This window comes from Haliotis cracherodii, unplaced genomic scaffold, assembly GCF_022045235.1.
Source record: "Haliotis cracherodii isolate W230 unplaced genomic scaffold, xgHalCrac1.p SCAF_3, whole genome shotgun sequence".
NCBI lineage: Eukaryota > Metazoa > Mollusca > Gastropoda > Lepetellida > Haliotidae > Haliotis > Haliotis cracherodii.
The window spans coordinates 53,327,783-53,346,695 of NW_027266286.1; the positions used below are offsets into that span (position 1 = coordinate 53,327,783).

The 18,913-nt window shown below is 41.5% G+C and overlaps 1 protein-coding gene across 2 annotated transcripts in view; it reads right to left on the minus strand.

The window, feature by feature from the left end:
- The window catches only part of LOC139474899 (ras-related and estrogen-regulated growth inhibitor-like), a 71,499-nt gene that overhangs the window by 20,545 nt on the left and 32,041 nt on the right, over nucleotides 1–18,913 (minus strand). For both annotated transcript variants that reach the window (XM_071258091.1, XM_071258092.1), the window contains exon 2: nucleotides 7,709–7,903. In XM_071258091.1, the coding sequence (XP_071114192.1) occupies nucleotides 7,709–7,903 (195 nt within the window). The remainder of the gene's footprint in view (nucleotides 1–7,708; nucleotides 7,904–18,913) is intronic.

Consider the following 18,913-nt stretch of genomic DNA (forward strand, 5'->3'; position numbering starts at 1 on the left):
TTTGTCGTCAAAGTTGGAGTGAGATGATTTGGTCTTATCCAATATGAATAAACGTGACACATTCGCGACAAGAATGAGAAAGAACAAACGTTTAAAAACATTAATACTAACATGATTCAAACATCTTTTTGGTAAATTACAATTTTAAACTAATTTTGGCAACGATACTTCTGTTGACTGTGTGTTCGTCAAAATCTTCTGAATATGCTTGTTGGTATTTATATAGTAAAAACACATGATGAAGTTTTCATGACTATCTTCAGCTACACATATCCGAAAAAACTCATCCTTACCCAGGTCTAAAATGCTTTTGACGAAGACATCCAAAGAACAATTGAGCATCTAACATTGTTGTTAAGTACGGAAGCCTGTTAGGGCCATTTGTTTTCTTTTATTTGCTTCTTGAAATTTCAAGATGTTATATTGAAATTTCAAGATACATACTAATTTGAAATTTCAAGGTGATGGTCTTGAAATTTCAAGAAGAATATAAAAAAAACAAATGCCCCAACAGGCCACCGTAAGTTGAAATTTTAAGATGATAAATTGAAATTTCAACTCAGTATCTTGAAATTTCAAGATACTAAGTTGAAATTTCAAGATGCTATGTTGAAATTTCAAGATATTAACTTGAAATTTCTACTTAGAGTGTCGTGTTCAAGTCAATCTTCAAATTTCACGATACTTACATGAAATCTTCAAATTTCAAATTATTATCGTGAAATTGCAAGTTAGTATCTTTAAATTTCAACTTAATATCTTTAAATTTCAACACAGCAACTTAAAATTTCAATTTCAAGATACATAAATTGAAATTACAATTTAATGAGTTTGTTAGTATCGTGAAATTTCAAGAAAAATAATAAACAAGCAAAAGGCCCTAAAAGTCTCTCTCAGTCGGTTTAAATATTCCGTGTCTGGATTGTATTGGGTACCACAAAGCATCCCCAATCCCAACCACACCCCCCCCCCCCCCCCCCCCTCACACACACACACACCCCACCCCCGATCCCTTCGCTGGGAGCTTGGAGACTGACTGTGAGATGTTATATAAACATGAAGAAATCCCAGACCAGTACCTAAAATGCAGGCTCTGTGATTTGGGTGAGTATGGTTTTACAGCGCGGTTAGCAATATTCCAACAGTATCGCTACGGGGAATACCAAAAATGGGCTTCACACATTGTACTCATGTGGGGAATCGAACCCGGGTCTTCGGCGTGATGAGCGAACGCTCTACCCACTTGGCTACCCCACTACCCCTTTGCCCGAATATATGTCATCGTGTTTCAATGGTGTCGATAATTGCTCATGTTTTCAGTCACTGGTTTGCCTCAAAATTTGATCATACAGGCCGTAGTGATAAAGCTGGGATATTATGGAGAGTTTGGGGGCAGTCGTCTCAGGCGCCGCAATTCGCTGTGCATAGTTGCGTCCCTTGGGCACGCCAGAAACCTATGATTGTGGGTTCGAATCCCTTATTCGCCCCGATTATGTTTCTAAGTTTGTCAGAACCATACCCGTGTTCGTGGTAAACGTCTGAGACCTGCATCACGTCGGGCTTTCTCCCACATTAAGCTGACACGCCGTGATATAACTGGAATACTGTTAAAAGCGGTGTTAAACTAAACTCACTCACTCACTAACTCACTATGGAACTTCAACAGTAGTCACGCACTCAAATAGTTGATGCTGACATTATCAGACAGGGCTTGCCTGGTCCAGTCTTAGTTTATGTACAGTTGTCCGTGACGCAGATTATGTGTGGCGTCCCGTCTCCTTTGCTAACTCACGGACATATTAGTAAACAAACAACACCTTTTTAAACACCACATATATAACAACCATAGTCAAAACATGTTTTTGCCAGAAAACTAAATACTCAGACGAGCAGATATAGATCATTGACGCTAAAAATAATTTCTTGGACGATCAATCACCGCTTTGAATGTTTCGACGTTGTCATAAAAATAGTTCATTTCATAACACACAGAATTGGAAAAGTATGGAAAAACAACCCAGCCATATGAAACCGCCCTCGATTTAGATATTGTTACGAGATTCAAACCTCCCATCAAGTAGACGTGCTAATTTGCGATCTATCCCAGAATTCGACGCGCGAGCATCGAGACCGTATCCCTGTCAAGCTATTAGACTCTGAAACCAAGAGGCGGGGGTGTCACTCGCATAAACTCCCGTTTTAGAAGTTTAGCACGCAGACACTTCCTTAAGTGTTTTCGGGACGTTGCCAATTGCGTGTCGTAGGTGACAAGGTGTTTTTTTCAACCGTCTCAGAGCAATATCGGGGCGAATTGATAACCTGGGTACATACTAAACTTGGGGAAATAATTTGGAAGTATTTTAGTTCTGATGTTAATCGCCCAAACAACAATAACAGAGCGTATTTTTGGACTTGTTTTAGAATGGCTGGTATGGTTGAACATTTAAATACATGTACTTTCGCAGACCGTAATCCAATGCGATTGTTGAATATTGTTTTACGCCATAGTCAGAAATATTTAATTTTTTAAAGCACGAATTCAACAATAACGCTTCTAACAGTCTACGGCAATAAGTATTGTTTTGAATTTGAATTTATCATATTATTATGATTAGTAATCATCCGTTGTGTTTTCTTAACAGGGCTAGCTTATTCTAAGTGAAGAATAAGCCCTTTAAGAAGCCATCATCGGATGTTAGCGGGTAAGGATCTGAGTGAGTATGATTTTACGCCGCTGTTAGCAATATTCCGGGAATATCACCACGAGAGACACCAGAAAGGGGCTAGACGCTCTGTGACCATTTCGGAATTAAACCTGGTCTGCGGCGTGTTAAGCGAACACTTTAACCACAAGGCCATCCCACCGCCGAGTTACGCGAAATATTGGAGTTGACTCAATACAGAGAAGTGTTTTTGTTTTGTTTGTCGTTAAACGCCGCATTTAGCAACATTCCAGCTGTGTGTAAACATTCGACGCAATTGGGATACGATGATATGCGCCAACCAAGTCAGCGAGCCTGACCAACCGATCCTGTTAGTCGCCTCTTACGGCAAGCACGGGTCCATTACAATACAAAATAGAACTCGTCGGCCCGCTGTGAGTGTGGGGTGACCCTGTTGAACTGTGGCATAGTATCTCAATGGGCTAGCACTCTATAACCGGCATGAGTACGGACAAAAACACACACACGCACGCACGCACGCACGCACGCACACACACGTGCATGCAAATCCCATTATAAGTTGCAATAATCCTTGACGCGCCGTTAAAACCCACCTCATCTTACCACCACAATACAGACGTGTCGCTTTCAGCAATGTGTTGAACGACTCTCGTGGTATTGCTGGAAGCTAAAATTAACATGACAGCTCTGGCGTTGAGAAGTTATGTTTCGAGCTGATTGTTAGGTAAATAGTAGCTTGTATGACCCCCAGCAGTGAATGCCGCGTGGTTCACATAGGTAAGCTATTTAGATAGATCTGGCCTTCAGGGTGTGATAAACTGATGTAATAGCTGCCAAGGAGAACACCTATACATGCAAAAACAACACCTAAACGAGATTGTGGCACCGAGAGATGCTGCGGCAAGACAACCGATGCGGCGTTCAGCAATATTCAATCACTCACGATATTGTCAACAGTGTTTTGTTTGTTGATAAACGCCGTCCTCAGCAATATTCCAGCTATATGACGGCGGTCTGTAAATAATCGATTCTGGACCAGACAATCCATTGATTGACATAATGAGCATCAATATTGGGATACGATGACATGAATCAACCAAGTCAGCGAGCCTGATCCCCCAATCCCGTAGGTCGCCTCTCACGACAACCACGGCTGCTGAAGACCAATTCTAACCCGACCCTTCACGTCTCTGTGGACCATGTGGACGAACAGGGCGCAGTTGCTTCCCAATAGATACGACCGCCTCCGTGGTCTAGTGGTAGAGCGTCCGCCCGGAGAGCGGAAGGTCCGGCCGCGTCATACCAAAAGACGTTAAAAGATGGTACTTGTTGTTACCCTGTCTGGCGCTCGGCATTAAGGGGCTAAAACAAGGACTGGTCGGCTCGGAGTCAGTATTCTGTGTCTGAGTGGGGTATTCATGTTAAACTGCGGCATGGTATCTCAGTGGGCTAGCACTATAAATCGACATCAGTCCGAAATAGTACAAGCAGCCATACGTGCATGAACGTCGCTATATAAGTGCAATAATCTTGGACGCGACGTTAAACCCAATCTCACCTCACCTCACCCCCAACAGATACCAAGTCTGTCAGTACCTGGGGAGATGTACCTGTGCAAGGTCTGTAGTATTTGGCCTTGTCGATGGCTAATCAAAGACTTATTGGAAGCATCCACCATGCACCCTAACCCTTTCAATTATGGAATACAAAGATTGTAAAACATGAAGTTTCATTGAAGTGTGCCATGGGGAACGTGAAGATGTTTAGATGTACCCTTTGGTATGTAAGTGAGCAGCAAGAACTATAATTGACATCCATTTTCTCTCTCGGCGAATGCCATTTCATCATGTTCTAGATAATAAGTTTCTCCTCTTCCTTTTCATTGAGATTGATAACACCTGTGGATATCATGTGAACCATACAGTCCATTAAGCATTCAGGTGTTCATTTTCTACTGTTCGTCTGGTATTTGTGCGTGCGAAAGGACATTTATCATTCACCATGTAATAAACATTTTGTTGATTAACGCCGCACTCAGCAATATTCAAGCTATATGACGGCGGTCTGTAAATAATCGAGACTGGACCAGACAATCCAGCGATTAACACCATGAGCATCGATCTTCGCAAATGAGGAATGAAGACATGTATTGACCAAATCAGCGAGCCTGACCACCCGATCCCGTTATTCGCCTATTACAAGCATAGTCGCCTTTTACGGCTAGCATGGGTAACTGAAGACCTATTCTACCCCGGATCGTCAAGGGTACATTTTTGTTAAAGATATGATTTCGAAAAGTGCATGTTTTTCGTCCATTGGTACTCAACTACAAAGTATTTCGAACCCAAGGCCATCATGTTTGTTTGTTTGTTGTTAAACGCCGCACACAGCAATATTCCAGCTGTATGGCGGCGGTTTGTAAATAATCGAATCTGGACCAGACATCATGAGCATCGATCCACGCAACTTGGATATTGGAATGTATCAACCAAGTCAGCGAACCTGACCACCCGATCCCTTTAGTCGCCTTTTACGACAAGCAAAGTCACCTTTTACGGCAAGCATGGGTTGCTGAAGACCTATTCTACCCCGGATCTTCACGGGTCCAAGGCAATCATGACGCAATCGAGTCAAGTTATTATATTTTCGATTACCTTTAGGAGACATTTCAAGTTTGGACCCATGCTTGTTGACCAGTGTCCTCTTATACTTGTATAGCCGGATGCAATCGTTACTAGTGTGCCTTGACATCACTTTGGAGTGAGTTAGTGATTATTTTTTAAAGTCGCATCAGCAATCGTGCCATATACTTGACACGTGGTATTGATAGAGTACTATTCATGACGGCGTAAAACTACACTCACTCATTTGGAATATGTGCGTAGATCGATGCTCATGATGTCAATCACTGGATTGTCTGGTCCAGACACGATTATTTACAGACCGCTGCCATACAGCTGGAATATTGCAGAGTGCAACGTTGAACAACAAACAAACAAAGAATATATTAAATCAATTATCAATAGATAGGTATTACGCAAAGCTTTATCTTCAGAAGTTACGAACGGGCTTTGTAAGTTCAGTCCTGGACACAGTACATGCAGATCCGTATAACAAATACATATTGTGATGCAAGATAACGCAAGGCGCGGGTGAATTCCATCTCCAGAGAAAACCATCAATTTAACGACATAACGTTTATACAAACTCTACATACAGCATTTGAGGTTGAGAAATTCAATCAACGCAAAGCTCCGTTTTACGCTCGCGTTAAATCAATCTCCGGAGAAAACCCAATATTTAATGACACCATTATACTAACTTGCATATAGGAATTTGGCGTTTGGAATCAACAACACAAGGCTTCGTTACGCTCCATGTTAACAGAAAACCTTACCCCAAAATATACAGCACCCCCAAAATAACTCATCTCGAAAACTAATATAAAGATACTCCGCACCAACACGCTCTTCAGTTTTCCCGTGCAGAGCAGCCATAGCTTGAAAGTCGTGTCACTTAAGCTAGTTCATATATTCGGACGTTGTTGATATGTTCCAATGTGTTTGTTGACATGGGAGCTCGAGCATGTGTCGACTATCTGCTGTATACATGTATATGTTAGAATTCCAGACATAGCTGACCAGTATGATTATGTGTGGGTGTCCTAACACGGTGATTTATGTGTTCGTTGGAACAACTGGTTGGGATTGTAGTTATATAAAACTTTTATTTCAAAATTTTATGGTTTGCTAATTTCCTGTTAGTCAGTGACTACTCTTGGGTAGTAAAAACTGAAAATAAAAATATATTGTGCAGGATATAAGATGCTATGTTGAAATATCATCATGCTAAGTTGATAATGATAATGATCTTGAAATTGTAAGATATTAACTTGAAATTTCAACTTATAATCTTGAAATTTCAAGATCATTATCCTGAAATTTCAACTTAGTATATATCTTGAAATTTCAAGAACAACAACAACAAAAAAATGGCCCACAAATGACTTCCGTTACGGTACTAAAAGACTTCCGTGAGGTTTTTTTACAGTTACATGTACATATCCGTTTCTGTCCCAGAAGCCTTTTTGTTTAAACAATAAGCTTTATGGTGACCAGCCAATCTGCCAACAGATGGACATAGCCGAACAAAGATTGGTGACCAACCTTTGATAGATTATCTTCCATATTTACAGTTATATTTTTTTATCCACCAGAGATCGTGTGTTCACGATAACGGTATAGTTTCAGTTGTTCAGAGAGATCGAGAGACTGATATGTCATACATTCAAAGAAATGCTTTTTCTGATTCTGGATTTTGGCCTTGGTCAGTCGAAGTTGTTTACTTTGTTTTATTGTTATTGTTCTAAACTGGATTGAACAGGGCAATCACCCTAGCCTGAATAGACATTTGAGATTCATAGAATGTTTCAATTTTTTTTACATTGGTAGAATGGCCGTGAACTGAACAATAAATATTCAAACCAAGGTATCATTCAAGAGCTCTGACAGATTTTCGTACTATTGTCGACACCATCCTCGGTATCTGGTGTATTTCTCTACCCACAAAACATATCTTTCTAAAACAACATGGGCACACTAAGGTTGTTGAATAACCAGAGGCCACATACCCCACCCCATCCTACACTGGGATGTCTCTTGATGTAGTTGTTGCTAGGCAACACAACTCGAGCATCCAACCAGCAGACTATACGATTTGTTTGTTTGTTGTTTAACGCCGCAATATGCCACCTCTTACGGCGGTCTGTAATGAATTGAGTATGGACCAGACAATCTAGTGATTAACACAATGAGCATCGATCTACGCAATTGGGATACGATGACATGCATCAACCAAGTCAGCGAGCCTGACCACCCGATCCCGCTAGTCTCCTCTTACGACAACCGTAAGTTGCTGAAGATCAAGTTTGAACCGGATCTTGGGGACAGACCATGTAATGGGAACCAAGTTCCTTCACCACAAAGTATTTACACGACTGTTGGTTTACATCAGACACAACTCACCTGTCTTCCCTACTCCGGGCGTTCCCAGGATGACCAGGCGACAATGGCCGTCCTTGGAGTCGCCATTAGGCGGTTTTAGTCTGGTGCCATTCATCTTGTTGCGCTTCTCTTCCACTGAGTGCCGTCTGAGAACGTTCAGATAGCCAGACGACACTTTCAGGCTGTCGTGCTCCTTCTTGGCGGGAAACGTCACACCTGTAACAGACGACACACAGATAAGATAATAATGTCGAAAGTGGGTTTGATGTCAAACGAACATGTCCTCGAAACATTTCAATCTGCAAGTTGACATACATATGGTCAATTGCTGACCAAATAACAAACAAACAAAGATTAACCTCACCTATCGCTAGTAAACACGGATATTGCTCACAACCGTCTATAAAGCCAGCCCTATCCCAAAAAGAGTTGCAATGTTTTAGCAACTTCAGGTCTTAACTATTTTTCAAATTCCTTTACATTGTTTGAGCTTGGGTGTTTTTACGCCATGTTTAGCAGCGCTTCGTCAACATTACGACAGGGGATCCCGAATACAGGGCCTGGGACAATGAGAAGTGTCCATCTCCATGCTTGAGGAAAGAAATGGGATCGTAAAAAGTTGATCATTCCACTGGTTTGCCTCGCCAAACCTAAATACTTGCCGGAAGGGGGATCTCATCAATGTGTGAGTGACTAAAGGTCATGGTGCCCTGACTGGTGGGTCGTTGCTCATGCTGTCAACCATTTTGTCATCTGCTTCAGACTCTATTTGTTACAGTATAGAATAAAACTCGAAGTGTTAAGACAGCTTTGTGAGCACGAGCCTCTGATTAGGGTGAGTGGATAAACAAGAATTTACGTCACTTTTAGCAACATCTAATCACATACTTTGTACCGATGTGGGGAATTGAACACGGGTCTTGGGCGTGACTTGGGAACGCTATAACCACAAGTGAGTGAGTTTGGTTTTACGCCGCTATTAGCAATATTCCAGTGATATCACGGCGAGGGCCACCAGAAATGGGCTTTACACATTGTACCCATGTCGGGATTATAAACACAAGGGACCCGTGAAGATCCGGGGAAGAATAGGGCTTCAGCAACCCATGCTTGCCCTCTAAGGCGACTATGCTTGTTGTAACAGGCGACTAACGGGATCGGGTGGCCAGGCTCGGTGCTTTGGTTGATGCATGTCATCGTATCCCAATTACGTGGATCGATGCTCATGATGGCAATCACTGGATTGTCAAGACTCGATCATTTACAGACCGCCGTCATATAGCTGAAATGTTGCGGCATTAAACAACAAACACACAAACAAACAAACAAGCAAACCACTGCCAGACCACAGCGCCACGATCCTAGAGCAACGTATTGGACGCATTGATCACATATAATTTCCATTTGAAGACGAAATCCATCAACGTATATAATAATATCACTATTATAACCCCAATCAATACTAAAATGGAAACGATAACAAACCTTAAAGCTTTTCAATACCTCAAAAACTTTCCCCCACGGGGTCACGTTTCGTTTTGAAAGCTCAATTTTATTATTTTTAGACGTTATCTAGTAGATTGGAAGCGATATGCAATAAGATGTTTGGATGAAATCATTTCGCCTGCTTATCGAACAAATAATGGCGACACATAGAACCGGAATTCTCCTTGACAGCTCTCACTCCATACTACATAGCAGCGTTTTTATATAATCTACCTCATCCTTCATCCAGGCCTTCTTTTTAATTCCGATTAATTTGAAATAACAACGTACTTGTGCTGGCGATGTATAAAGTGACCTGATTTGGGTGAATTCAAAGCGCGCAAAAGTAGTCATTATGCAGAACGGGCGGCTCCACGTTTCCACCGTGAAACGCTTTTGTGACGGAAAAGCTATCTGCATCGTAATTATTGCCACATAGTTGTGTGAGGACGCTGTCGAAAAAATTGAGGCACTTTACCAAAATCAATCCAAGCATCGACGCCCTCATTAAGGCGCAATCGAACTAAACATCGCCTCTGTTGAACATGCTAGCGGTTCCTGGTGCTAATTTTGGCATTTCGTGCTACCCCCCCCCCCCATATTGATGTTTTGAGGTGGTTTTGTGTTAAGGTTCTGGATTTTAATGAATTTTTTTTTTTAAGAAATTAAAGAAAACAACTTGAAAATACCATATATGTTGGTTTATATATGAATCATTACTCATTTCCAAGAGATATTAGATTGATTTGAGGCACAAAAGAACATACTTGTATGTTGTGTGAACCGATTCTCAAGAACGCATCACATGTGACGTCATAGATCCGTGACTCGAGATGTATCATTTGTCTCGTGCAGAAATACCGTGTAAAGTTAGAAAACACGTGCAGTATATCGTGATAAGAATAAAGACACTCTGTGGTAACATTTGACTGTTTGTTAGCTTTGTTATTTATTGGTACACATTTGAAACACCTCTTCTAAACGTACATGCGTCTCTGTATGTCTCTATGGTTAGCGTTTCTTTTGGCGGTGAATATATATAACTCCCATGTGTTGGGAACGCTGCAGGCAACAATAAAAGTCGAGTCTCTAATTACAAATATTTTTTTAGTGGGTCTGTATTTCTCTTATCTAACGAAAATAACTCATTGACATGCAAACGTCGCCCGAAACTTGACAACTCCTATTCCAAGTTTAAATTGGTTTCGTTTTAACTTATAATTCGAGTGTTGAGAGTTTGTTTAAGTGCTCAGTACCAGTGATTTATTTACTAGCAAGATAAACTAGCGAGGATGGAGATGAAGAAAGGCGAGACGTCACCCCGTGTCCACTGTTTCCCAAATCGATTCCTTTTAGTTGCAACGTGTGGATAATTCAGTCAATCAACCATAGTGTTTGCATGTCGAAAAGTTGATACTTTCAAGAACTGAAACTTGCCATGAGATGTGAATGTAACGAAATAAGGGACGCTTGAAAATATCAAGAATATTATCAGTAATGATGTATTTGTTAAAAAAATAAAAAATCGAAACTTCTCAGCAGTGAACAGTGTCTTGATTGACACATGCAAAGTGCAGCCATTAACATACTATTCACACTGCATCCTTTAGAACGATTCGACCTTTGCATTGACATCTAACAAAGATTCTGCCGCACAGATAACGGTTATCTAACGGTATGTGAGTCTTGCTGCCTCTGAAGTTTATTAGAGGCCGCTTGTTGAAACAACACTCACCATCATGGCTTTTATTTTGACAATAATAAGTCGATAATGACGGGGAATGTATTTAACCTGAAATCGACACCCAGCTGTTTTTTGATGGATGGCTATTTGTCGTACTACACTTTTTAGTGAGTGAGTGAGTGAGTTTGGGTTAACGCCCCTTTTAACAGTATTCCAGTTATATCGCGGCGTGTCAGCTTAATGTGGGAGGAAAACCCGAAGTGATGCAGGCCTCAGACGTTTACCACTTCGGTTAAACCCACGAGCACGGGTATGGTGCTGACAAAGCTAGTAACATAATCGGGGCGAACCGGGATTCGAACCCACAACCATAGCTTTCTGGACAGGCCAAGGGACGCAACTTTGTACAGTGAATTGCGGCGCCTTAGACGTCTTGGCCCCCCGTGTAACCGCCCCCAACATTTTTTTACAAATGTAGAACAGTAATAGTGGTCAGTCGCTCCGCAAATTACATATTTGACCAAGACATTTGTAACCCCGAGCAAGACTAGAGTATGGTGGCACAATGGGGACAAACTTACCTTATCAAGAATATTATCAATACATTAAATATTGCTTCTAATGACTTTGTTATAAAAATGATTAAAATAATTCTCACCGTGTCACTGTGAATGTACACGATTATGTCGTTTGATATAAAGCTTGTGAACATGTATTTTCTCGTTTCACATGTTCAAGGGTTCGAATCCTATGTTTGTCTTAGTTTTCAGTCTATGAGTAACAAACTCGCGTGTTTCACTGGAGTGTGAGTGGGTGAGTGGGTGAGTGAAAGTGTTTCTTTTACGCCGCGTTTAGCAATAGTCCTGCGACGGGGGACACCAGAAATGGGCTTCACATATTGTAACCATATGGGGAATCAAACCCGGGCCTTCGGCGTGACGATCAAACTCTTAAACCACTTGGCCACCCCGCCATCTCTTCACCTACAAGAAGTGAGTGAGTGAGTGAGTGTGTATTGTTTTACGCCGCTTTTAGCAATATTCCAGCAATTTCACGGCGGGGAACACCAGAAATGGGCTTCACACATTGTACCCATGTCGGGAATCGAACCCGGGTCTTCGGCTTTGACCACTAGGCTACCCGACCGCCCCCACCTACAAATAGACTAACACTGCGACTTTTTTCTGACACACGGAGATATAACTTAGTCAAAGCGGCGCAAAACTCAACTCAGTGAATCGGCGTTTGTTCCATCACAAACACACAGTGCAATTGCGTCAGACTTGAGATACGATATTGAGATAATTTAGAAACATGGCTTGGTGTTCGAATGTCATCAATAACCTTTAACCTTTTGTCATCTATGTTATATTTAGGCAACTAACGCACGCGGATTACCTTATACGTTGAGGAGGATATCAAACATAATATCTAACATAATTTGATCTCTTAACCTTTATAAATATCTTATGCGTGACGGTTCCCATACATGTCTGTGTACACACAAATGCAAACCTGCCATTTATCATGAACACCATCAAGATTACCCATTTAGCAATCGAAACTTGATACGAACGTTGATCCATCAACTGGTTGAGCTTGAACGATTTCATTGAGATTTTTGAAAGGAACATTAATGTCATAATGGCGTACGAACTTGATGACCCTGACTACTGATTTCATATCACGACATCAATTCCCAAGCTTTGCACTGAGCAGTAATCAGTACTGACAAGCGGGATGTGGAGGTTCTTCATTCCTTGTTTACATGCTTGTTAGATTAATCCCAGCTTTCTCCCACAGCCAGGTCCACATCGATCCAAGGTGGTGGAGACGGCGTCGTGTTCATACCTTCGCACAACGTCGCTGACGTCACCATCGGTAACCACTATAAGCACCAACTTCATCAGTAGACGATGTCACCTCAGAATATCATGGTCATATTTCATACCGTACTGGACGATGGGGGTAGCCTAGAGATTAAAGAGTTCGCTCGGTGCGTTCGATTCCTCTCAAGGGTACACTGACTGAAGCCCATGTCTGGTAGCCCCCAAACAACCCCACCCCCCCACCCCCACCCCCACCCCCAGCCCCCGTCGTGATATTCTGGAAAAGTGCTAAAAGCGGCGTAAAACTATACTCACTCATATCGTTATTATTATTATTATTATTATTATTATTATTATTATTATTGATATTATCATTATTATTATACAATGTGTTTTAGCTCTGTTTGAATTAAAGATATCAATTATCATTAGTAGTAGTAGTATTAGTCATCATCACTATCATCATAATCATCATCACTATCACCATCATCATCATCATCATCATCATCATCATCATCATCACAAGTACCTTATTATTTTTACCAACATCATCGACAACATTATTCATATATGAAATAACGATCAACACCCTTAATCAGTCTTGAACAACGTTCAAATATATCACGGCGTGTTGTGTGAAGAAGGACAAAAGCGGTGTAGGTTTCCTTGGTGAAACCCGTGAGTACAGGTATGGTGTTGACAGACTAAGCATCTAACGAACAGCGAATATTTGGCAAGGTTAAGAAGAAACTCTGAGTACAGAGAACGGTGGCAACTTAGAGGCTATGCACAACGTAACTAAACAACAATCTCATTGGCACACAGGAAATGACAAAAGAACTAATATACGTGTGCACTGGTACATTAAGCCATTTTGGAATGAATGATGGCAGTTATCTGTTACATAATATACCACAGCCATGAACTATACACGTCAAACAGAGACGTTGCCTTTATGTATGGGAGTAATCATGTACGCCCTGCAACATTGATATACAGCATAATGGTTGAACAGACAAGTTGGTGTTGAAGATGTTCAAGAATTGCTAAAACTGACATCTCCCCCGATCCAGTCCCCCTGGAACCTTCAGAAACAAAGTACAGTAAACTACGTTTATAACGAACACGCTTATAATGAACTGACGGATATAACGAACCTATTTTTTTTGTCCCGACTATTTGCTGTTGTTATATTGTATACTAGTATATGCTTATAACGAACTACGGTTATAACGAACTAAAATTTGTGGTCCCTTTGAGTTCGTTATAACCGTAGTTTACTGTACTCTCGTTCCCATCACCTTGTCTCAAATTCACAATGCCCAAACAACTGCATGCAGTGACGTGAGAGCAAAAAAAAAGTATACACTTGAAAATTGGATTTGACCAAAACATTACAAACGGTATCAGAACTGAAACAGTCGGCGAAACACTGCAGACTTTAGGTCCAAACCCGACTAGGATACCCGTATCAGATACATCATCATCGGTAGAATAGGTCTTCAGCAACCGATGCTTGCAGTAAAAGGTGACTAAGCTTGTCGTAAGAGGCGACTAACAGGATCAGGTGGTCAGGGTATAAAGTGCGGCGTTAAAGAACAAAGAACAAACAAAAATCCTACATGCTGAGAATACTATGCGAGGTTTACATTATCGACTAATACAATGAATACATATTATCACTATCTTTCAATGTCTTTTGGTTTAACGCGGTCGGGGATCGAACCACCAGCAAACGATTGACTTGTCGACTCGATTATTTACAGACCGCCGTCATATCGCTGGAATATTGTTGAGTGTGGCATTAAACAACAAACAAACATGCCTACATGCCGAGAATACAGGCGAGGTTTACATTATGGAATAATACCATACATATTATACCAATACACCAGACTTCCTTCCATTATTTAGTAGCATTTTTCAAACAAACATCACCATCGAATACAAGTACCATTTTTTGTTTGTTTCATTTTAACATCAAACACGGGTGTTTTGCCCGAGATTTTAGTTCTCTGATTTGTGAACGCTTTAAAAGAGCATGAATGTATTTATTTAACAATGTAAAAAAAAATAACTTGAGTCGCAAATAAGATAGTTTGCATTAAACCATAACCTGATAACTTATATTGACAGCTGAACCATACGCACATTCAAGGTATTATCTGAAAGTACCTCAGTGGTGTGAAGTACATTTCAGTCTGGTGCTGCACCAGCTAGCCTGGGTGATGGTCTGGAAGTACTTAGGTATGCTGGGTGAGATTGTAAGGCTTGGTGTGATGGTTGACATCGATTTTCTGACAAGCAACAAATTGATAATTCAAATGTTTAGATTTCCCCAAATGACCAGTGACAGCAAAGTTGATTTGTTTTCGGTTAGTACCGATCGCACTCTAATACAGTTTGGATTAGACAGATTTTGTTACTTTAATGTTGGAGTGGCAATAGAACTCAACCTGAAAGACAGTTATTTGTTTACTGAGCCACCCGAGCTCACCTTGTCCGTTTTCATAAACACTGATGGAGATTGAGTGATTTGAATACAAAGAGATGTATTTGTGTTCCTGGGGACCGGAATAGCGATGCATGTTATACTTGTACTTGTAGCGCATATTCATTACGCTGAATGCAAATACATCACCCATGAGTACTGGAAAATGGACCCGTGAAGATCCGGGGTAGAATAGGTCTTCAGCAACGTTACCCATGCTTGCCGTAAAAGGCGACTTTGCTTGTCGTAAAATGCGACTAACGGGATCGGGCGGTCAGGCTTGCTGACTTGGTTGATGCATGTCATCGATCCCAATGGCATGGATCGATGCTCATGATGTCAATCACTGGGTTGTCTGGTCCAGACTCGATTATTTTCAGACGGTCGTCATATAGCTGGAATATTGCTGAGTGTGGCGTAAAACAACAAACCAACCAACCAACTGGAAAATGCTATTAAAGACTGGAAGGAAGTCGGGTGTATTCATGTTTTGTGAGCGAGTGCGCGAGTGAGTATGGTTTTACGCAGCTTTTAGCAATATTCCAGCAATATCACGGCGGGGGACATCAGGAATGGGCTTCACACATTGTACCCATGTCGGGAATCGAACCCAGGTCTTCCGCGTGACGAGCGAACGCTTAAACCACAAGGCTACCCGTCCGCCCCCATGATTTGTATGATATGTATAGTATCATTCGATAATGTAAACCTCGCATAGGATTCCCGGCATGTAGGGTTTTCTACTATTACTTTGGGGATTTGTCATGATCGAGATACAGCAATTTCAACTATAAAGACAATAAAAATAACAACAACAGTAATAATTGTGAATTTATGAGAACATGAACGTTGGAAAATATTCGCCGCACTCAGCAATATTCCAGCTATATGACTGCGGTCTGTAAAAAATCGAGTCAGAACCAGACAATCTAGTGATATATGATGAGCATCGATCCACGCAATTGGTGCCATCTAGGAACAAAATGTGATTCAAATACAGCCGCTGGATCATTTCATTTTCATTTTCTATATACGGATATATACATTGCAGTTGATAAAAGCCCGTATAAACCCCGGACAGCCAAGTCGCCTAAGGTGTTGCCACAATTCGTTGTACAGAGATGCGCCCCTTCGACGTTCAAGAAGCATAATACATTATGATCGCGGGTCCCAATCCAAGATTGGCTCTGATTCCTGGTTTGTCAGAACCAAACACAGCACCTCAGTTTCATATGTTAGTAGCAAACATTTAAGAACTGAATCACTTCACGCTTTCCCCCAACATCAACTGAAGTTACGGTCAGCGCGGCATAAAAGACAACTCATTCAAACTGTCACCTTAGATACGTGGGTGACCCATGCCCCTAGCTGTTTTACTGTACGAAGAAAGAGCATGGCCCAAACAAATCACTCAACAAATACCAGCTGAAAATAAATGCAATTAATACCAATGTCGCGTTCAATGTCTCCTCTTACAACCAATGACGAGATGAAATTCGAAATCAAATTAAAATCCCCGACCATCATCTTCTGTGACACCAGCAGAAGTCGGCTTCATGTCATGATAATTAACGTTAGTTGTCTGGAAACACTAATTCGCCGTGGCTTATAGCATTAGATGTATCAGATGTAAGGTCAAATAGATAGGACATATCGTATTCTCGCTGATAGGAAAGGAAGGCATCAATATCGCAATAGGATACATCTATTAACACACATTACATATCTACAAACTCATATCACATCTATCATGCCACCTTCCTGAAGACTGCTTAAATCTTGCCGCAGTAGGGGACGTAATCCGAACCACTTCATACACAAACTGGCTCCGATATGGCGATATTGGTGATCTTAATCACTTGTGAATGGGAACATGTTATGTTGGAATTACAAGATATGTACCGGTTATAGAATATACGGTGTTCATATCACCCCTCGCTATCCAGGGATCCAAACGTTATTTTCATCATTTTTACAACTGATTACAACAATATGATGACCTGGCGCAATAATGATTAAGAAATCTGAAGATTGTTTGTAGTTTAACGCTACACTCTACATGACATTGATGGTATTTTGATGAATATCTAATATATCACCAATACATGCTTCGTCGTGGTAACATAACACTGAATGTTTCTCCAGATGGTCGTAAGTACTGATATTTTGTTTTTGGTTTAACGCCGCACACAGCAATATTTCCGCTATTTTGCGGTGGCCTGTAAATAAACGAGTATGGACTTGACAATCCAGTGATTGATATTTTGAGCAACGATCCACTTCGTTGGGGTACGTTGATACGCTTTCAACCTCACCAAAACTGACCCCCCGATCTACTACGTCAAGCGACAAGCATGCAGGGGATATATTCTAACCCGGAATCCCCAGGGCACAAAAGGCCGTATCGTCATAGCCTGGCATGAAAAAGTGAGTGAGTGAGTGAGTTTGGTTTAACGCCGCTTTTAACAGTATTCCAGTTATATCGCGGCGTGTCAGCTTAATGTGGGAGGAAAGCCCGAAGTGATGCAGGTCTCAGACGTTTACCACTTCGGTGAAACCCACGAGCATGGGTATGGTGCTGACAAACCTAGAAACATAATCGGGGCGAACCGGGATTCGAACCCACAATCATAGGTTTCTGGCGTGCCCAAGGGACGCAACTCTGCACAGCGAATCGCGGCGCCTTAGACGACTGGGCCACCCGTGCCCCCGGCATGAAAAAAGACCCTACTTCGCTCATCAAGCAGGCAAGCATCAAGATATATTCAGTGTCGGTGAGTGAGTGATGTTTCACGTCTGAAGCAGCTACACCTAAATCCCGGTGCTCTGCTTTACAGTCGGGCCAGACAACTATGACTATGGAAAGTGAGTGAGTTGGGTTTAACGCCGCTTGAACAATATTCCAGTTATATCACGGCGTGTCAGATTAATGTGGGTGGAAAATCCGAAGTGATGCAGGTCTCAGACCTTTACCACTTTGGTGAAACCCACGAGCACGGGTATGGTGCTGACAAACCTTGAAACATAATCGGGGTGAATCGAGATTCGAACAAAGTCATAGGTTTCTGGCGCGCCCAAGGGACACAACTTACACAGAGAATTGCGGAGCCTCAGATGACTGAGACAGCTGTATCCCTATTATGAAAAGGGTTTGATATCTTTAATTGAAACAGAGCTAAAACACATTGCATACTACTACTACTACTACTACTACTACTAATAATAATATGTCATTTATACTGCGCGTATTTCCACACCACACAGGGGCATGCTGAAAGCGCTATTATTACCCCTGTCACACTGGATCGGTGTGCATTTCAAGAGTCATTCTCAGCTCCCCGGGGAGTATACAACCTGTATGTAGTCAGTGTACCCTCCGTGATTTTACCGCAATAGGGTTAAAAGTAGTCTAAACTTATACTATTTCACTTCCGCAAAGTGAAGACACTGGCACAGGTCTCCTGTGGCAGCTAGTCATAACAGCATCGATCCAAGAAAATGTGGCTTCAAAACAATTTGGAACTCATTTAATGACTGATCATAATTGTTGTATCTTAACAAACACGCATCTGAAGGGATCAATTATCAGGGCCCCATTTAAACAGGCAGCCCCATAACAGTAAAAAGATAATAATGTTAAATCACTTGCGGATTAATCGAAGAGGATTGCTTTACCCCTGTGTTGTATTTAACAGCAATGTTCTGGCAGTACCGAGCTATGGAAGTCATGGTATGCG